Source organism: Benincasa hispida, chromosome 6, assembly GCF_009727055.1.
Source record: "Benincasa hispida cultivar B227 chromosome 6, ASM972705v1, whole genome shotgun sequence".
Classification (NCBI taxonomy): domain Eukaryota; kingdom Viridiplantae; phylum Streptophyta; class Magnoliopsida; order Cucurbitales; family Cucurbitaceae; genus Benincasa; species Benincasa hispida.
Genome location: NC_052354.1, coordinates 42,410,936 through 42,433,714, shown reverse-complemented (window position 1 = coordinate 42,433,714; position 22,779 = coordinate 42,410,936). Strand labels below are relative to the sequence as shown.

At 38.0% G+C, this 22,779-nt stretch overlaps 1 protein-coding gene across 1 annotated transcript; it reads right to left on the bottom strand.

Moving 5' to 3' along the window:
• Window positions 1-3,093: 3,093 nt before the first annotated feature.
• Window positions 3,094-3,837, bottom strand: LOC120079245. The gene has a single exon (XM_039033406.1). It carries the CDS (start codon window positions 3,835-3,837, stop codon window positions 3,094-3,096), a length of 744 nt encoding a protein of 247 aa, XP_038889334.1.
• Window positions 3,838-22,779: the final 18,942 nt, after the last annotated feature.

Below are 22,779 nucleotides of genomic sequence, written 5' to 3'. Positions count from 1 at the left end.
TTAGTGTAGGCTTCAATGCAACGTTTATCAGAATTCTTGAACATTAACCCCTTACCTGGTGTTCCTTTCAGATATCGTAGGATGCGTTCAACTATTGTCATGTGTTCCTCATAAGAAGCCTACATAAATTGACTGACAACACTAACTGCATATGAAATATCAAGTCTCGTGTGAGATAATTATATCAATTTTCCAACTAACCGCTGATACCTTTCTTTATTGACCGGGACACTGTTACCAGTATTGCTGAGCTTTGAATTATATTCAATTGGGGTGTCAACAGATTTGTACCCAATCATTTATGTCTCCTTTAGGAGGTCAATAGTGTATTTCCATTGGGATACCGAGATCCTATCCCTTGACCGAGCTACTTCCATTCCGATAAAGTATCTTAAGTTCCCCAGGTCTTTAATCTCAAATTCTTTGGCCATCTTTGCTTTGAGTTTCACAATTTCATCATCATCATCACCAGAGAGCACAATATCGTCAACGTACACAATGGGAATTGTAACCTTCCCTGAAGTTGACTTCTTTGTAAACAGTATATGATCTGAGTGCCCTTGGGTATATCCTTGACCTTTGTCAAAGGTGGCAAATCTGTCAAACCAGGCCCTCGGAGACTGTTTCAACCCATATAATGACTTTCTCAGCCGGCAAATTCACTATTTGAACTGATCTTCAAATCTAGGGGGAGGATTCATGTAGACTTCCTCCTCAAGTTCTCCATTGAGAAAGGCATTCTTTACATCTAGTTAATGCAAAGGCTAATCTCTGTTAACTGTAATTGACAGTAATAATCGGATAATATTGAGTTTAGCTATTGAAGAGAATGTCTCGGAGTAATCTACACCAAAATTTTGAGCAAACCCTTTGGCAACTAACCTGGCCTTGTACCGGTCAATGGTACCATCTGATTTATACTTTATAATGAAAACCCATTCGCACCCAACTGTCTTGTGCCCTTTGGGTAGGATCACCTGGTCTCACGTTCCGTTTTTCTCAAGAGCCCTCATCTCCTCCATAACCTTCCAAACTTCAGTTTTCATTGCTTCCTATATGCTACTCAATATCACCCTTGTATCTAAAATAGTGGTAAAGACCCTAAATTCAGATGACAGATTACTATGCATATGGTACCTTGAACCTGACCAAATGCATTTCCTCAAGGCTATTGGAAGATCGAGAGAAGCATCATGCTCTTTCAGACTGTCAGATTTCCCATTGTGATCAATATTCTCCTCTGCTTGAGTTTCATCTTCAGAAGTCCCCTTTACACCATCATCTCTAGTATCACTCACATTTTCTAGAACTATTTCACGATCACTATTCACCGTCATCTTCCCATTTGCTATAGTAGTGATGTCAGTACCTTTTTCTCCTTTTTCCTCTCAATATTCGTTAGTCTCAGAACAAGTATCAATCTCATTAATTTTAGGAATACACGTACCTGATGCCAGGTTTGACTCATGAACTAGAGCCGGAGATGCGGCATGTGGCGTTCTTTCCTTCCTGAGATTTTTCCTATAGTATGTTATCCATGGGATTTGATTGGTAGGGAGGATAGAACCGACATGTTCGAGAATTAGAGATGACGCTAAGGGAACTGTATATGTGGACCAATTAGCCTCTTCACTAGATGTCTCCCTCTGAAGATGGCTAACGAGAAAGAAGGGTCGATCCTCAAGGAAGGTGATATCCATGGAAACAAAATATTTGCGAGAGTATAGATGGTAACATTTATACCCACGCTGATGGAGTGGATACCAAACAAAGATACATTTTTTAGCACGGGGGGTGAATTTCGTGCGGTTTGGACCATGAGAGTGAACAAAGGTAACACAATCGAAAACTCGAAGCAGTACATCTGAGACTAAACGAGTAGTTGGTAGGACTTTTTCAAACACTCTAATGGATTTTGAAAGTTGAGGACTCGGGAAGGCATTCGATTGATTAAGTGAGTGGCAGTAAGGATAGCATCCCCCCATAGATAAGATGGGAGTGATGTGGATAGCATTAAGGACCTGACAACTTCCACCAAATGACGATTGTTTCTTTTGGCTACCCCATTTTGCTGGGGAGTGTATGCACACGAACTATGGTGGATAATCCCTTTGGATGCAAGAAAGTCCTAGAAGGAAGCATTAAAGAATTCCCGCCCATGGTCACTTCTCAAAATACCAATCTTGACATTAAATTGGGTTTCCACAGTGGCATAGAATTTCTAGAATACAGATAACACCTCGGACTTATTAGTAAGAAGAAAGACCCAAGTAAGCCGAGTGTGATCATTTATAAAGGTGACAAACCAGCATTTCCCTGTGGAAGTTGTGGTTGGTGAGGGACCCCAAACATCACTATGAACTAAGGTGAAAGGTTTGGATGGTTTATAGGGTTGGGAGTGGAAGAAGACACGACTCTGTTTGGCACAAATACAAACATCACAATTTAAAGAAGACATATTAATATTACGAAATAAATGTGGAAATAAGTATTTCATGTATTCAAAAATTTGGATGTCCTAAACGGTAATGCTATAACAGAAAATCATTCTCAAAATTAGAAAAATTTAAAGAGACAAGGCTAGTTCTATAATCATTCCTAGAGGAAGCATCATCAGTCAGGAAATAGAGTCCCCGTTCATGCCGGGCAGTGCCAATCGTCATCCCCGAGCTCAGATCCTAAAATAAAACAGAGCCGGGTGAAAAAATGCCTGACAATTCAGATCTCTTGTAATTTTACTGATGGATAACAAATTATATGATATTTTAGGATCATGCAATACATCCCGCAATACCAAATCCTCAAACGGAGATAAATGTCCTTTCCCTACAACAGGTGCAAACAATCCATCTGCAATCCTAATTCGTTCGTTGCCGGCACTTGGATAATATGAAAGAAACTGATTAGAAGTACCAGTAAGATGATATATTGCCCCTGAGTCAACAATCCATGGTTTTTTTTTACTGTTAATACTAATAAGACCAAAAGACTGGACAGTACCTGACTAGGTGATGGCACTGACTTCAACTGTACTTAGGTTGGTCGTACTATCTGCTGAGGGTTGATGCTGAGGATTCTCATTTGTCGAGTCACTCACAAGGACACGTCCAGGGGTTGATTTGTCATGTGACTGGCGACGTTTATTGTTCGGGGCCATCCATGTAGCTTCCAACCCTGGTTCTTTGTATGCCATGGCTTTTTATGATGCTCACAGACAGGAGTGGGCTTTTTATCGCCGTCAGTGCTAGAAGACTTAGTGGCATAAACAGCAACATCTGTAGAGATAATTACTGGGTTATTTATTGCACTTGATCTGTCTTCCTCCAGACGTATCTCTGAGCAAACTTCCATGAGAGAGGGGGTAGGGCGTTGCCCCAGAATCCGACTTCGAATGGCATCAAACTTCGAATTTAGTCTAGCAAGGAAGTCATAGATACGGTCAGCTTCTTTATTTTTTTGCATACTATGCTCCGTCATGTGCACTTTCCATACTATCTCCTTACAAAGATCCATCTCTTGCCACAAAAGAAACATTTTATTGAAATAGAACGTTACGTCCATAGTTCCTTGCTTGCATTCATGTGCCTCTTTCCATAACGTATAGAGCCGGGATGCATTATGCCTCTTTGAATAAAGTTGTTGAACAGCATCCCAAATACCTTTGGCAATTGCAGCATAGAGTAACGGTCTACCAATCTGGGGTTCCATACTATTAATCAGAACAGATCTCAATAGTGAGTCTTCCCCTTTCCAAATCCGCTCCTGAGGGTCTTCTGGTATAGACTTAGGTATCTCTTCAGTCAAGTACCCAACTTTATGACGTTCTTCCAAGGCCATTATGATGGATTGAGACCAGGAAAAGTAGTTCTGACCATTTAGTTTCTCTTTAGTAATAAATCCTGCAGAATTCTCATGGATCCAGACGATATTTGTAGTAGGTAAAATAGGGAAAGAATTTATCGGGTTTTCAGAATATATTGGTATGTTGGCCGATAATTCTGGTTGAGAGTTTGTCCCAAGAACCATTCCAAAATCTACAATCTGCTGTTGGAGATGGAAAAACGCCGTTGGAGATCATTTGTAGACCTTCGGCAAGGTTGATTGCATACCCAACCGCCAACGCCATCGGAGCAGACCGCTGGACTGAAGGGTCGATTGAACCACTCGGGTAGAAGACTGACACATAGGGACTGACCGACTTCTCCCGGGATGACTCGACCACAGAAGGCACCGCTGTCTATAATCGTGCTGAGTTTGCCGGCTGTTGTCCATGAAGCATCGCGACCGGCTAGATCTGCTTCGGCTGGATCATCGCACAGGCTGGATCGACCGATGAAGACGTGCGGCTAGGGTGGCTGGAATGCACTACGGTCAAGCGCTAATCCGACGGGATCTGTTCGGCTAGGAATGGGCGGCTGGAACTAGGTCGGCTAGGGTTGAGGTCCGGCACGGATTTGATGATTTTCGGCAGCGCGGCTTAGAGGTATTTCCACGACTTCCTGAATGGCTTTAGTGATGTGGGTGTTTATTGTCCCACTAGTTCCAATGGAGGTTACTGATGGAGAATCTGGTCTGTTCTCATCGATGATGGCTAGGGTTTCGTCGCCATGCTCTGATACCATGTTGAAAAAAGAGAGAAGAAAGGGACACAAGATTTACATAGAAAACCCTAGATCAGGGAGAAAAAAAACCACGATAGAGACTGATTTTTATTATTGATTCGATACACAAAGTACAAGAAAATAGGCCAAATAAATAGACTAGTGGGAAGCCCTAGGATACATACAATTACTAAAATACCCCTAGGGTTACAAGCTGTTTTTCGACAGTTTATATAAGTAGATTCAAATTTTTTTCCCTATAAATTTAACATAAAAAACCAATAAAAGTTATTTTGTAACAAACTTCAAAATTCAACAGTTAAAATTGAAGTTTTAAAAGTTCGGGAGTATAATTGAAACTAACCTAATACTTTAGAGATACTTATTGTTATAGGTCACTTTTGGATTGAGAGTCATAAGCTCAGGGAGCGAAGCCATTAAAGGTAAATTCAAAACAATGAAAGTCAAATGAAAACAACATGAGTGTAAGAAAATGGGCCAATGGACAGAGAGAGGAAAATAGCAAGGAAAATGACAGGTGTTGGACCAAAAGGCTTAATTTGCCCACCTTGGCCTACCTCGAAGGTCGAGGTCAAGGTGGGCCATTTTCCATACCTGAAGGCTTGTTTCTCATAGGCTATGGTCCAAGCCCCATTGGCCAGCCTCATAATCCCACTTGGATTTAGAACCCTATTTCCTAATCCCACTTAGATTTAGAAACCTAAGTCTACCCCACTATAAATAAGGGGTCGTAAGTAACATCTAAGGTAAGTTCTTCCACCCCTTCTTAGTTTTCTTTGACCCCTTGCTCAATACTAACTTTTCTTGTCTTGTCTTGCAGTTCAACATCCTTTCCCAAAATTACAATTTAACTGTCAAAGACATGTGAAGGTTAAGTGAATCTTCTCGCCCGAATTTTGTCATCAACACTTGGCGCTGTCTGTGGGGAACAAGTTTACAACTTTTGAAAACTTAAAAGAAATAGCAGAGGTTACGTCGAGATGGACGGACACAATGGAGATGGATCAGATCAGGAAAGACATCATAAAAGAACAACAGATCAACGATCAACGAAATATCTATTCGCCCTTAGCATGGCTCAACCTCAATCTCCTAAGGAAAGGACGAAGTCAAAATTTGCGGCTTTATAGGAGAGAGTAGAAATGTTGGATCAAAATTTGGCTTGGAGGAAGACCTTTTGGGAGCACAAATAGTCTTCAAAAAAAAAAATAATAATAATAAAAAGAACCAACAAAAGAAAAATGTACTCTCATTGTAGATCTCGACGAGTTAAGAAATCTATAACAAAAGAATCTTAAGTTAATGTATAATAAATCAAAGTTAAGAAGAGACTGCAAAAAGAAGGCCAATGAGAGGTATGGACATACTTCTCCCTCAAACCATAGTAGTCGAAGTCGAGGCCAAATTGAAGGATTGAGGGCTAAAACTCCAACAAAAGATACGTTAGAAACTAATTTGCGGATATTACTTGAGCAAAAGCAATGACTAGATAAAGAAGCCAAGGTCGACCTCAAACCAGAAGCAATGCCTTGGAAGTAAGAACTCCTTAAAATACAAAGAGAGATAAATGATATACATAAGGATATATAAAAGGCTCATGAGACAGAAGGGTTTGATTAAGAAACTTTGATTGAGTAGGTGGACCCTCCATTTTCAAATGAGATAATGAGAGAGGTTCTACCCCCAAAGTGTAAAGTCCCAAGTACCAAGCTATATGATGGAAAATCAGATCTTATAGAGTACCTAGATACCTACAAATCTTGGATGGAATTGCACGAACTCTCTGATGCAATAAAGTATAGAGCATGTTCTTTCTCTCTTATAGGGTCGACTAAGGAATGGTTTTGGAAGCTCAAAAGAAGATCGATTGGTTCATGTAAAGAGCTCACTAGAGCATTTATCACTCAATTCTTGGGAAGAAGAGATCAATGGAAACTACAAATGCTTATGTTGATAATCAGGAAAGAGGAGAAAGAAATTTTAGGGAATACGTAGCTAGGTTCAACAATGAAGCCCTGCGAGTTGAAGGATACACAGACTCAGCAGTCTTAATAGCAGTTGTGGCAAGATTTAAGGATGAGTGGCTCTGCACTCCATAGGATATAGGGAACCAACATCCTTTATGGAACTCATTACCAAGGCAAAAAAATATATGAGCACGCGAAAGAGCTAATTGAATCCAAAAGTGTGGCTAACAAAAAACAAAGATTGCACAAATTATTCTAAAGAGTGATCTAAGGATAGAGACACGAGAGAAAGATCATCTCATAATCACAAAATAAGAATAGATGATTATTACGCCACAAATTGCATATGATCATTGATTTGAAAGATATACAACCACAAGGCTTCCACCTAAGCAAATTCTAATGGAAATTCAACATACATACTCGCTCAAATGGCCAGACAAGATGAAAACACTGCCAGGTAAAAGGGATAAGAATAAATATTTTTATGTTGATCATGATGCTCATGGTCATTCCATTAGGGATTGCTATCAATTAAAGGATGAGATGGAGGTTTTAATCCAGAACGGGTACCTAAAAGAATATCTTAATGAAGGGTACTGGAGGCCAAGGTTGAGGCCACGAAACTAGGAAGGATCATCAACTAGTCAAAACTCTACTCCACCAAAGATATCATGATGATATTTGAAGGACCGGCAAGAGGAGATTCAACCTTAAGAGGAAGGAAAAAACTAGAGAAGCCTAGAATTAGCTAGAAGTGAACAAATATTCTCTTTACAAAGTAATGAGAAGGGACTAGTCTTAGAATTCACAGAAAATGAGGTAAGTGTTGAGGTTGATGCCCTAAATCTCATAGATCTTGTAATTTGTAATTGTAATGTACAAATGATTTATTTATTTAATAAAAACTGAGGTACTTTATTTGATATTTAGTAGCATTAACCCACAAAACCAATAAACTAACATTCGAAGTTATCTTGTGTAGCTTAAACATGTATGTAGAGACATACAGGTGGATCATATTTAAGTGATAACCTAAATGGTCTATAGTAAATGGATAAGGTTGAGTCCCTTATCCTAGCGACTCTACGAATACGACCCTCTTTGTAGATGTTACAATTGTTGTAAAGTGCTACAAATGATCTGATCCTGATTATTCATGTAGAGACATATGAGTGGAGATGTTTTATACAAAGGACGTATAAGACCGATCTACGAAATGAATACTCTCATTATATAACACCGTTACTAATAGAGACTTACATTTCACCAAGATGACCGTAGGTGACATGACTTGAATCTTGAGTGAGTTGTGAACTCTTGCCTAAGAAGACGGTCCTTTGGTTTGTATAGGTGAGAGTGGTCAGATCGCGACTCAATAAGCCTACCATTTTGAGGATTGGTCTGATTGGGGAGTTGGGAACACAGCTACACAAGACGGAATTCAATTCTTTCCTAATGTCGGTAAGTAAATAAATTGCTTCCTTAAGAACTAATTCTGAGGTTTGAACAATGTGGCGCAACACCCTCTCTTAGCACGAGAAGGTTTTTGTCATAGTTGGACTATGACTTATTGTTCATTAGAGGGATCATTGGTACTTAGGGAGATCGATGTAACTACATTAACAAAATGATAATTTTGGCCCAGCTGTACTTACGAGCAATTTATGAAAGATCATTGCACTGTTGACTGGTTATATCCAATGAACACAGAAATATATTTATAGTGCAAAAAGTGCAATTATCGGTCTTTAGTGAAGTGATCGACGGTTATTGATGTTGAGTAATTTGATTAAAGAAGTTTAATTAATTATTCAAGTACCATTGGAGCTTCAATCTACACGTCCATAAGGTCCCCTCTATAGCTCAACTAGGGATTATTGAGAATTAATTATACGTGATATATATTAATATCAGTGTTTGATACATTATAATATAAAGTTTATTTTGAGATGAATTAAATATCTGAATATGATTCAAATACTAATTATATGGATTAGATTTATATAATTAAATTTAGTATAAATGTGATTTATATTAGATACCACAAATGATTAAGAGAATTCAAACTAAAGATTATATTGTATTTGATAGAATACAAAGACTATAGGTTATGCGTTATATTTGATATAACATATAGCTTAATATATACTATATGATAAGGTCGTTATTTTATATTTATATCTATCTATCTATCTATCTATATATATATATACACACACACACACATTAAATAATTTATTAAATTAGATTTAATTTAATTTTAAATTAAAGGGAAGGAGTTACAACTTCTCTTCCCTTAATACTCTCAGGTCAATCGTGTTAGTGGTGAGTAGTACATTTTTATCATCTTCATTCATCTTGTTCACAGAAAATTACAGAGTCTTCTCCCAACATAAGTGTTTTCAGATGAATTTTTACTCTAAAATATCTTCTCTCCCTCTTCCCAAAATATAGCAGAGCCCACACACTTATGCTTATTCTCACCCTAATAGAGAATACAAATGGTTACCTCTTGGTGGTGTCCTAGTTGGGTTTGTTGTCTTTTTTGTTCGTGTTTCTGTACCAAGAGTTCGTGACCAATTTGGAAGAAATTCATGAAGATCTGGTCTTTAAGAGTAAATTATCTTCTAACCCTAATTTCTTCTTCTAACATGCTATAAATTGTGTTTGAATTGAATAATTTTTCTCTGAGTTTTGTATTCTATGAAAACTGGGAATTGGGAATGATCCACGCTTCCACAGTGGACCTCACAGTTCTTTCGACAAGGTTTCTCCATCAACCACGTAATTATGCCTTGGTAGTAGCCTTATTGATAGCCAACAAAGCTAATTTACGTCACTTCTGCATTTGGGGTTGCCCTGCATATGTGCTTGAGGCTAATCCCAAGATATTGGAACCACGATCGAGGTTATGCCTCTTTGTAGGCTACCCCAAAGGTACACGAAGGGGTTATTTTTATGATCCGACGAAAAATAGAGTGTTTGTTTCAACAAATGCTACTTTCCTAGAGGAGGATCATATAAGAGAGCACAGTCCACGAAGCAAAATTGTGTTGCGTGAGCTTAACAATGAAACTACTAAAATTTCAACAAGAGTTGTTGAAGAGCCTACTCCATCAGCAAGAATTGTTGATGGGAGTTCATCCAGTAGGTTGATTCTACCTCAAGAGTTGAGGGAACCTCGACGTAGTGGAAGGGTTGTAAACCCGCCCGTTCGCTTTCTGGGTTTCATGAAAATCCTTGCTATAGAAGCAGATGGCGACGTTGAGGATCCGATGTCTTATAAGAAGGCAATGAAGGATGTTGACTGGGATGAATGGGTCAAAGTTATGGATCTCGAGATGGAGTCGATGTACTTCAACTGAGTATGGGATCTTGTAGATCAGCCTAATGAGGTTTCTCCCTATACGTTATAAATGGATCTACAATCGCAAACGAGGTGCTGATGGAAAGGTAAAATCCTTTAAGGCTCGACTTGTGGCAAAGGGTTATATCCAGGTAGAGTGAGTCGACTATGAGGAGACTTTCTTGCCTGTTGCCATGTTAAAGTCGATCTGCATCCTCTTATCCATTGTAGCTTATTATAATTATGAGATGTGGAAAATGGATGTCACGACGGCCTTTCTGAATGGCAATCTTGAGGAGACCATTTACATGGTGCAACCCGAGGGATTCATAGCACAAGGTCAAGAGCAAAAGGTTTGCAAACTGAATTGGTCCATTTATGGACTAAAACAGGCGTCTCGATCTTGGAATATACGGTTTGATACTGCGATCAAGTCGTATGACTTTGACCAAAATTTGATGAGCCTTGTGTCTAGAAGAAGATCATCAACACTTCAGTAGTTTTCTTAATGTTGTATGTAAACAATATCCTACTCATTGGGAATGATGTACGTCTACTGACTGCAGTTAAAAACTGGCTAGCAACCCAATTCAAAATGAAAGATTTGGGAGAGGCTCAGTTTGTTCTAGGTATACAGATCTTTTAAGATCGTAAGAACAAAGTGCTAGCACTGTCTCAGACATCGTACATTAATAAGATGTTCCTCAAGTACTCGATGCAGGACTTCAGGAGGGGCCTACTGTCGTTCAGGCATGGAGTCACTTTGTCTAAGGACATGTGTCCTAAGACGCCTCAAGAGGTTAAGGAGATGAGACAGATCAATCTAACCCAAGCCATTTTAATGTTGTTGACCCGTTTATGAAGGCTCCCACGGCTACAGTGTGTGAGGGTCACCTACGAAGCATGGGTCTACAGGATCGGCCGCGGCTAAACTAGGGCAAGTGGGAGATTTTATTGTACTGACTTTTATGCCATAGTTTATTGTTTTGTACTAGTTTATTGTATACCCCACTTCCTTTAGGACAAGTGGGAGATTGTTGGGGTTGATTCCCTAAAGTTTCGTGTTCTGTAGTTTGTAAACAGTTTGTACGAACGCTTGTGTTGTTAATATATGATATTTACTTCACATCTTGTATTTTTACTCAGTTGCTTGTTTTTTTTTTCTTTACCAAATACCAATAAACATAAAATCCTGGGTATCTGTACGTGACTCAAGCATGTATGTGGTGACATACAAGTGGATCATGTCTTGAGTGATAACCAAAATAGTCTGTAGTATATGGATATAGGAGGGAAATCTTATCTTAGTAATGCTACGGATGCGGCCTGCTTTGTGGAATGGTCACAAGTGTTGTGACTTGTCACAAATGGTCTGATCCTGATCATTTATGTTGGGGACATGCGAGTGAGGGCATCCTATAAAAAGAGTTTGTATAAGACCTGACCACAAAGTGTTAACGTCTCGTTATATAACACCGATCATGACATAGACTTCAACTATACTAGGATGACCATAGGTAAATGACCTCAATCCTGAGTGAGTTCGGAATTCCTGCATTGAGGGCGGTCCTTTGATTTGTATGGATGTCAGTGGCCAGGTCGCCGATTCAAACCTACCATTTTGAGGATTCGTCTGATTTGGGAGCTGAGAACTCAGCTACATAAGATGGAATTCACTTCTTCCCCGAGGTAGGGGTAAGTAGATAGACAGCTCCCTTAAAGAGCTGATTTTGGGGCTTGAACGATGTGGCGCCACACACCTTCTCTTAGCCCAAGACGTGTTCACACATAGTTGGACTATGTTGTATTGTTCATTAATAGGAATCAGTGGTACTTAAGAAGTGAGATGTAACTACAGGGGAAAAATGGTAATTTGGCCCAACTATACTTACGAGCATCTGTGAACGGTCTCGTTGTACTCATGATTGGTTATATCCGATGGACACAGAATATATATCTGTGGTAAGAAGAGTTTAGTTGTTGTCTTGAATGGAATGTCCGGACATTAAACAATGGTGGATCTCATGGCTAAAGAGTTTAGTCAGCTATTCACGGACCATTGGAGCTTCGAGCCACAGGTCTATTAGGATCGCCCTGGGTAGCTTGGATAAAGTCGAAAAACTAGTGTTTAGGTTAATTTGAAATGATTCAAATTGACAAGAGAAAGTTTGATTATATATGATATAATTGGACTGGTTAATTAATATATGATATAATTGGCTAAATGTAAATAGAATACATTATTTTGGAGAAAATTAGATAAAAAATGATTTATATCAAGTAGAGAAGAAAATACTATAGTAGATATGTGATATCAAACTATAGGATAAAAATATAATATGATTATATTTATTAATTAATTAGTTGGTTAATTATATGATAATTTAGCCAAAAATCACGTTTGGACGTGAGTTAGTGGGAATGAATCGGTTATTGTAACCAATGAAATAAAAATGAAATTGTTTCATTTTTTGAATCGTTCAATTGCCCGTCCAAAAGAAAAATAGAGAGATCGCGCTGGTGAAAGCTAAACGATCGCTTAAGCATTTCAAGAGCCTATACGATAGCTCTTCTCCATCTAGACGATCATCCATCTCACGCCTAAACAATCGCACACTTGTTCCTATACGATCGCATAGCATCTCTAAACGATCGTGTAGTCGTTTTTGCTGATTATGCTATGCGATAACGCCTTTTTCCCTCCCACTTGCTTATCGCCTACACGATCTGGTATTCCTTGTTCCTCTACCAAATTCACCAAAGACCATGGTTTGGGTTTTCACTCCGAGAATACCCGGGGCTCTTTTCTGGTGGTGTCGGCCCCGTTGCTGTCGTGAGTTTGCAGTTGTGCATGCTGCTACGTTGACGATTAGATGGAGGTTTCCGCTGTGGTGAGTTTCGAAGTTTCGAAGACTGTCTTCAACTTGTATGGAACTCTCTCCCTTGTTATAACTTATTTATAGCATGCCGTTAATTAAGATTTGTTTGCATAACTGTTTGTATGAATGTATATTGTGTATTTCGGTCACGGCAAGATCGGAGCGATCCGAATGCGCTCATGGAACTCTTCGGTAAAAGATCCTTCAGCCAGATGTTTTGACTGGTAAAGTAACTCTTTTTAACCAGTCTACTTATGTATTACTAGATCTTGGTGCTAAACATTCATTCATATCTAGCATGTTTTCATTACATATAGATACGATGATTGGAAGCATGCCTGAGGATTTGTTTATTTCTACGCCCATTGGAGATGTTTTAGTAGTGCATGGGTATTATAAGAACTGTGAGGTAGTTATTGATAGCCAAAGTTTATGGGTTGATCTAATTCCATTAGAATTACTTGAGTTCGAAGCTATTTTAGGCATGAATTTCCTGATTAAGTATCATGCCTCTGTTTATTGTTTTAAGAAAGAAGTAGTGTTTAGAAGTCCAAGAGAACAAGAGGTATTGTTCGTGGGAAGCAAAAGACTTCTTCCTAGCAATTTGATATCAGCAGTTAAAGCTATGAAGCTATTGAGCAAAGGATGTGTTGCCTATCTGACACGTGTGGTTGTTTCACAGGATAAGAAGTTGAAGCTTGTAGAGGCGCCGGTTGTACAGGAGTTTCTTGATGTGTTCCTTGAAGAGTTGTCAGGATTGCCACCCAACAAGAAAATCAAGTTTACTATTGACCTGATTCCAGGTACAACCCCTATTTCACAGGCACCATATAGAATGGCACTAGCTGAGTTAAAAGAGCTGAAGGTGCAATTACAGAAGTTAGTTGATAACCTAGTGTGTCAACCTGGAGAGCGCCAGTTTTATTTGTAAAGAATAATGATGGCACTCTCAGGTTGTGTATAGATTACAGGAAGTTAAATAAGATAATGATCAAGAATAAGTATCATTTACCTCGTATAGATTATCTTTTTTATTAGTTAAAAGGAGCTACAGTGTTCTCTAAGATAGATTTGAGATCAGGATACCATTAGCTGAAGGTAAAAGAAGCGAATATTCCAAAGACTACCTTCAGGACTAGATATGGACATTATGAGTTTTTAGTAATGCCATTTGGTTTGATGAATGCCCCTGCGGTATTCATGGACCTTATAGAATATTTCATCCCTATCTGGAACGGTTTGTGATTGTCTTATTGATGACATCTTAGTATACTCCGATAGCAAGGAAAAAATGTGGAACATCTAAGGACGGTGTTTCAGATGCTGCGAGGAAAGAAGTTGTATGCTAAATTCAACAAGTGTGATGTTTGGCTAGATCAACTTGTATTTCTGGGGCATGTAGCATCTGTAGTAAGAGTTACTATAGATCCCCAGAAGACAAAAGCAATAGTGAACTAGAAGCGACCTACTATAGTATCTGAGGTACATAGTTTCCTAGGTTTAGTAGGTTACTACAGACGATTTGTGGAAGGCTTTTTCAGAATAGTTCTTCCATTGACTAGTTTAACCGGGAAAGATGTGAAATTTGAGTGGTCTCCTAAATGTGCATGTAGTTTCCAAGAGTTGAATAGAAAACTAGTATCAGCCTCATTACTTACACTTCCTACTCTAGGTAAAGAGTTCGATATTTATTGTGATGCATCCCGACAAGGACTAGGATGTGTTTTAATGCATGAGGGTAGAGTGATTATGCTTCTAGACAATTAAAGAAGCATGAATATAATTACCCTACTCATGATCTGGAGTTAGCAACAATAGTATTAGCCATGAAACTGTGAAGGCATTACTTGTTTGGAGAACGTTGACATGTATTCACTGATCATAAGAGTTTAAAGTATATCTTTGATTAGGAAGAGTTGAGCTTGAGACAAAGAAGATGGTTAGAGTTGATCAAGGATTATGATTGTACTATTGAGTACCATGCACGGAAAGCGAATGTTAGTAGATACCCAGCAGGAAGTTAGGAACGACAAGAGCTACTTTCTATCAGTACGAGGTTTAGTATTGCAAGAATTGAGAAATGTTAAGGTTGTTCTAGCAGTTGATCAGGCAGACAGTTTATTAGCTTCATTTCAGGTATGACCTACTTTAGTTGATGATATTATATGTGAGCAGTTAGGAGATTCTAGTCTCCAAAAGATAGTTGAGGAGGTAGGTAAGAATCAGAGGACAGACTATAAGCTAAGAGCAGATGGAGTTTTACTCAAGGCTAACAGGGTACATATGCCAAATGTGTTTTCTTTAAAACGGGCTATTCTAGATGAAGCACACAATTCAGCTTATGTTATGCATCCAAGCAGTACAAAAATGTATAGAACATTAAAGAAATCGTACTGGTGGCCTAGCATGAAAAGAGAGATAGTAGAGTTCATTGATAAGTGTTTGATATGCCAATAGGTAAAGCAAAAAGGGCAAAGGCCAACGGGATTACTTAACCCACTCCCACTGCCATAATGGAAATGGGAGCACATTTTGATGGATTTCTTATTTGGCTTACCTAGGAGTGGGTTATGATGGAATTTGGGTAATTGTTGTTAGGTTGACTAAGACAACTAAGTTCTTACCAGTGAAGATCAACTTTACCCTAGATCGTTTGCCAAGTTATATGTTGATAAGATAGTAAGCCAGTTTTAAGCTCTAGTGTCGATAGTGTCTGATCAAGATTTGAGGTTTATTTCGATGTTTTGGCCTAGTTTACAGAAAGCTTTATGTACTAAGTTACATTTTAGTAAAACTTTCCGTCTTTGGACAAATGGCCAGTCACAGTGGACGATTCAGACATTGGAAAACATGTTAAGAGCTTGTGTATTACAGTTTAAGAGATGTTGGGATACGCATTTATCGTTGATCAAATTTGCGTATAATAATAGCTATCATTTCAGTACTACAATGGCTTCATACGAAGCTCTGTATGGAAGACCTTGCGGGCCACCTGTGTGTTGGAAGGAGGTTAGAGAAAGGAAATTGATAGGCCCAGAACTCGTACAGTAGACATCAGATAATGTTAAGCTGATTAGGGAAAATCTAAAGATAGCCCGAGACAAGCAGAAGAGCTATGCTGGCAAGTAAAGATGGGAATTGGAGTTTAAGATTTGTGATTAGCTATTCCTTAAGTTATCCCCTTGGAAAGGAATACTAAGGTTTGATAAGAAAGGAAAACTAAGTCTAATGTATATTGGACCTTATTGAAGGATCTCTTACCGAAGAGTTCCATGAGCACGTCCGAATCGCTCCGATCTCACTGTGACCGAAATACACATTATACATTAAAAACATACCGTCATGCAAACAAATCTTAATTAACAGCATCCTATGAACACGATAAACAAGGGAGATGAGTTGTCATACCAGTTGAAGACAATCTCCTGGTATCAACGCAACAGAACCGTCCAAGCGATCTACCAATGGCTAGCAGCAGCGTCAACAACAGCAGCACGAACAACCGTACGAACACAAACATCGCGGGGAGACACCACCAGAAAAGAGCTCCAGGTACTTCCGTAGTGAGAACCCAAAGCGTGGTCTTTGGTGAATTTGGTAGAGGAAGGAGGAAACACGGATCGTTTAGGCGATAAGCAAGTGGGAGAGAAAAAGGCACTATCACATAGCACGATGTTTATTGTTTAGAAGAAGCTACACGATCGTGTAGGTTTTACTGAACGATCGTTTAGGAAATGGTATATGATCGTTTAGTAAAATCAGCACAGTCTACGATCATTTAGAGAAGCTATGAGATCGTGTAAGAACAAGTGTGTGATCGTTTAGGCACGAGGTGGATGATCGTTTAGGCGGAGAGGAGCTATCGTATAGGCTCTCGAAATGCTTGAGCGATCATTTAGCTTTCACCAACGCGATCTCTCTAATGTCTTTTGGACGACAATTAAATGATTCAAAAAAGAAAAACAATTTTCATTTTAATTCATCGATTACAATAATCAACTCATTCCCATTAACCCACGTCCAAACGTGATTTTTGGATTAATTATCATATAATTAACCAATTAATTAATTAATAAATATAATCATATTATATTTTTATCCTATAGTTTGATATCACATATCTACTATAGTATTTTCTCCTCTACTTGATATAAATCATATTTATATCTAATTTCCTCTAAAATAATGTATCTCATGTATTTAGCCAATTATATCATATATAATTTACCAGTCCAATTATATCATATATAATCGAACTTCCTCTTGTCAATTTGAACATTTCAAATTAACCCAAACATGGTTCTCGACTTTATCCAAGCTACCCAGTGGACCTAATGGACCTGTGGCTCGAAGCTCCAACGATCCGTGAATAGCTGACTAAACTCTTTAACCACGATATCACCATCTGTTAACTATATGGCATTTCACTAAAGACCAATAACTGAACTCTTCTTACCACAGATATATTGATGTGTCCATCGGATATAACCAATTATGAGTACGATGACCCTTCACAGTTGCTCGTAAGTATAGTTCGGCCAAATTACCATTTTGCCCCTGTAAATATATCCCACTCCTTAAGTACCACTGATTCCTCTAATGAACAATACAATATAATCCAATTATGTGTGAACACCTCTCGGGCGAAGAGAAAGTGTGTGGCGCCACATCGTTCAAGCCCCGGAATCAGTTCTTAAGGGAGCTATCTATCTACTTACCTCTGTCTTGGGGAAGAAGTGAATTTCATCTTGTGTAGCTGAGTTCCCAGCTCCAAAATCAGAGGAATCCCCAAAATGGTAGGTTTGAATCAGCGACCTGGCCATTCGCACGCATACAAATCGAAGGACCGCCCTCAATGGCAAGAGTTCCCAACTCACTCAGAATTGAGGTCATGTAACCTATGGTCATCCTAGTGAAGTGAAATCTCTGTCATGAACGATGTTATATAATGAGACGTTAACACTTCGTGGTCAGGTCTTATACAAACTCTTTGTATAGGATGCCCCCGTTCGCATGTCCCCAACACGAATTATCAAGATCAGACCATCTGTGACAAGTCATAACACTTGTGACCATTCCACAAAGCGGACCGCATCCGTAGCATTACCAGGATAAGGTTTACCTCCTATATCCATATACTACAGACCATTTTGAAGACATGATCCACTTGTATGTCACCACATACATGCTTGAGTCATATACAGATAACCAGAGATTTTATATTTATTGGTTTGTGGTAAAGCAAATAAAACAAGCAACTGAGCAAAAATACAAGATGTGAAGAAAATAGCATATATTAACAACACAAGCGTTCGTACAAACTGTTTACAAACTATAGGACACGAGACTTTAGGGCATCAACCCTAACACTTATGAGATAATAGAGTGAATTGGCTCAGCAGCTTACAAGCTGGATTTACCTCCAAAACTATCCCATATAAATGATGTCTTCCATGTGTCCATGTTGAGGAAGTATGTACCAGATTCTACTCATGTGTACCAGAGCGACCAGTACAATTAAAGGAAAATATGACTTATGAAGAGAAGCCAGTAAGGATCTTTGACAAGAAATAGCAGGTGCTGAGGAACAAGACAATACCTTTAGTAAAGGTGTTATGGAAGAATCATAGAGTTGAGAAAGCTACCTGGAAGACTAAAGAGAAAATGAGGAGTAAATACTCTGAAGCCTATTTTCCCTACTTAAGTATGTTAATTAAGATTAAGTATAAGTTAATAATATGTTTGTACGGAAAAGCTTGAGGATGGTTAAAGAAGGAGAAAATATTCTAAGCGTTGAAGATGAAACTCTCGGGTAGCAAGGTATGTAGGCAATTAATAAGGAAAATTTGGCTAAGTGTAGAAGCCTTGCATTGGAGGCCTTGATGTGTTGAAAGGTATGCGATAGCTATGTTTCAAGGAGGTTAGATGAGTGCATGATGGGCATGAGGCATGGAGTAGGTGACTAAGTATTGGCCAAGAGTATGCCATGCGCTAACCAAGCCCATCTTAAGGTTAGTTAGGCGTTGACGCACGCGGTGATGGGCGAAGTTGCCTTAAGCGCTGAGGCTATGCGTATATGCGTCGGCAAGACAAGTTTTATGGGTAGGCCCAATTAGTTGCATGTGTCGGGTGTGCCTTGCATTGGTAGGTACTGAAGAAAGGAAACCATGTGTTGGTGATAAGAGGAAGTTCTCAGCTTAGTCACCCACTCTAGTGGGCCAGCTGTCGAGATTAAGGGAATTAATCCCACTAAGTGGGCTAGCTGGCACAATTGGCCTTAAGTTGAAGCATGCACTTTTAGCTATATACAGGAAGGCCTCAGTTCTAGGGGTCGGTTTGAGGAAACTACTCGTGCTATTAGGGAAATTTTAGAGCCATTTGAACGAGTATTGAGTGTAGTTGAAGCTGCAGGGCTGTCAGAAGGAATCTCCAAAGGATTCAAGTTGAAATCTGAAGAAATCTTCAAGAGTGTGCATGGGCGTGCGGTGGGAGGGGTGCATAGGTAGGCGCCGACGTATGATTGGTGCTAGTTGGCCTCATAGTTTAGCATCCAAAACCAAGAAAAATTCTAAGTGTTGAACGCATAAGAAAGGTGTGCGTTGAGCTGAAATATGATTATCTAAGTTAAATGTTAAGCTTATTTAGGTGAGTTAGTCTCACAAGGAGACCAAAGGCATTGGCTAAACATGTTATTCACATCCACAAGGTAAACAGAAATAGGAAAGGCTTATCAGCCCTTGGAGGAACGCCCAAGGCTGTAAGTGACAAACTAAGTGTTTTTCTAAATATTTAGTAAACGCATGGTTTATCCAAAATACTAGTTTTCATGCTAGCTTTAATGTAAAGTATGTTAAAATGATAATTTCCAAGCAAACTAAGTTTTAAGGGCTACTAACGCATGCTAGTTTAAAAGGAAGTTTATGGAAGCATGTTTTAAGCTTTTATGTGCTTTATGATCACAAGCATGCGTTTGAAGTTCATGTTTATATGATAAAGATGTTAAGCTCATGTTTCACGATACTAAGCTTCCAAGTATACATGTTTTAATGATAAAAACTTATTGATGTAGGAGTTGAGTTGATATTGAAGGACTATGAAAAGATATCTGGGTAGTAGTACCTAAGGTATAACGATACTTAGTTATTACCATGTGCACGTAGGTAGAGTTGACGTTGGTAGTGTTAAGTCCAACCCAACTAAGGATTGATGTTGATGGATTGAGCAAAAAGGGTTCTTTCTCAACTAAGGATACGAATTTTTAATGTTTTCTAGCAGTTTCATGTTTTAATGTTTTAAGTATGAGTTTGTTTGGTAGTTTCCAATTTAAAGCATGATGTTTATGTTTAATTGGTCACTTACTAGACTAGTAGTTCACTCGTTTTAAATGTTTTCCTCCTCCCCAGGTAGTGTTCATCTCCCCATAAATTGATTGCACTGTTGTTATGCCACGCGAAGACTCTAGTTAAAGCTTAAGATAAAGAAAAGTGTTAGGTGTTTACATATAAATGTCTGTACATATGTATGTTCATGTTAAGGACTAGTGATAAGTGTTGGGATCCACTAAACTCTGTTTGTGTGTATATGTTGTAATTAGGTTGTTTGTTCAACCCTAGGTGTTACTAAAATTGTTTAGAATTCTTTAAGCATATTGAATGTTGAGTTTGTATTTCCAGGACTTTCTAAGTAGGCTAAGCATGTCAATTAGGCAATAAGTGTTACAAAAGGTTGGTAACTGCTGTTGTAACATTCTCTTTCAGATTTGGAGGATAATCTGGGAGGGGGTGTGATAGTGTATGTTTGTTTTCGCAGCATTTTCGATAATAACATATGGTCATCTTGAGTAACTTAAAGATTAAAACTAATCTCGAGTAGTTAATCGACTATGTTAGCTAATCGTGTCATGTCTTAGCCCTACACCTTAATCCATGTGCTTAGATTAATTAGCAAATGCTTTTCACTGTTAGTTAATCGGCTTTTCCATTTAAGTAGATTATGTGCTTGAGTAGATTGATTTATATCCTAGAACCATAATTGGGTGAATCCACTTTCATAAATTAAATGTATCGTGTCACTTCACTTTACTAATACTACTTGTTAATTATGAAGCGTTAGCTCGAGATTATAAATATTATTTAATTGATAGAAGGTCTCGACAACTTTCTATTCATCAATCGTTTGATTGAATAGTTGATGTAGCAAGAAGAGTGATTAGGGCAAAAAATATATTAGGGTTAATACCTTGTTAATAACAACTCTTACTAAGAAAAAAAAATGAAAGAATATATTAGGGAATTTTAAAATAAAAACAAGGTTAAATTATCAAAAATACCTTGAACTATGGGATTGATTTTATTTTAACCCTTGAAGTTTGAAGCTTGTTTCAAACAACACCTGAAGACATTTTTTTCATTAAATTCATGGATGGAAAAGATTGTGTATGATTATGTGTTGGTTCAATGAACAAATTTAAACATATACATACAAGAAGGTAAATTTTTTTATTAGGGTTAGTGAAAGAGACTTAAATGCAAGAACAGAAAATTAGTAGCTCGAGATTGAAAGGAGGAAGACGATAACAAGTATGTTTCACATATCACTACAAGAAAAACCACCTTTCTTGACGCTTGCAATTTTAAATACTTGACGTTGTTATGAAAAAATGTCAAGAAATATGTGATTTTAGAGAAAAAAAAGTCAAGAATTGATTTTTAAAAGCGGGGTTGTGCATTTTTCCTAAAAAATACAGTATTTGACATTTTAAAATTGTCAAGTTCAATTAATGGATTCTTGACATTTTAAGAACGTCAAGAATTGTAGAATATACAGTGTGGCGTTGCAACACTAAAAAGTATTGTTCCAACGCTACGTATTTTAACGAAAAAAATGAAAAACACGCGTGCCTCACACACAAAGCGTTCCAATGCTCTCAATAGCATTGCAACGCTATGGGTTTTGACAAAAAAATTGTGTGCCTCTTGAATAGTGTTGCAACGCTCTTTTAGTAGTGTCGCGACACTATCAAATAGATTTAAAAGAAATTCAAGCAGTTGATTTGCAATCTATCCTTTACAATGCTTTTAGTCGATTTTTTTCACAATACACCCAAAATCTTCTTGGTTTTTCACTTCCCTTTGATGCATCTTTGTTATTCTATCAATCTTGAAGAGATTTTTCATTGAGGTAAGTAGATTTGAGGCATGAACTTTCAAAGTTAGGGCTTAACCTTGATTTTCTTGTTTATACTGGGTTTAAGCCTTGATTTTCTTCGTTTGATTAGGCTTAATCTTGATTTTCTTGTTTAAATTAGGTTTAATTCTTGATTTTCTTAGTTTGAGGCAAATTTTCAAAGTTAGGGCTTGATTTTCTTGATTTGAGGCATGAACTTTCAAAGTTAGGGCTTGATTTTTTTAGTTTGCGGCTTGAACTTTCAAAGTTAGGGTTTAATCTCTCATGTATATTCTTGAATCTCATAATAAACTCTTGTTTTATATTTTTCTTGAATGAGATTGAATTTTAGAGAACTTGCCAAAGTTGAGATTGCCACTTTGCCAAAGTTAGGGCTTTAATTTTAGAGAACTTCCAAGAACTTGCCACTTTTCTTTAATTAAATGCTTTCCAAAGTTAGATATGTCAACGTGTTTAATTTGTTAGGGCTTTATAAACTAAGTAATGCTTTGCCAAACATGGGTTCAATTTTTAGTTATTGGAATTAATATATGTTTAGCACATTAGAGCATGTGGACACCTTGGGTTCAATTTTTTGAGGTTCGATTACTCCTTAGGTTCAATTTTTTTAGATGTGTTTGTCTTTTTTCTCTGATTTACCTTGAGGTTCTCTGATTTTTCTTACTTTCTTGAGGTTGGAATGTTGAGCTAGAAATGACAAGTTGTATGTATTGGGAACTTGTTTATTTTTCACAACTTGTTTTATGAAGTTGATCATTGTTTATCATCTTTTCTTA

What these genes read in the sequence shown, in the direction of transcription:
- LOC120079245 (XM_039033406.1), bottom strand. Translation starts at nt 3,837, where the DNA reads ATGGCCTTGGAAGAACGTCATAAAGTTGGGTACTTGACTGAAGAGATA.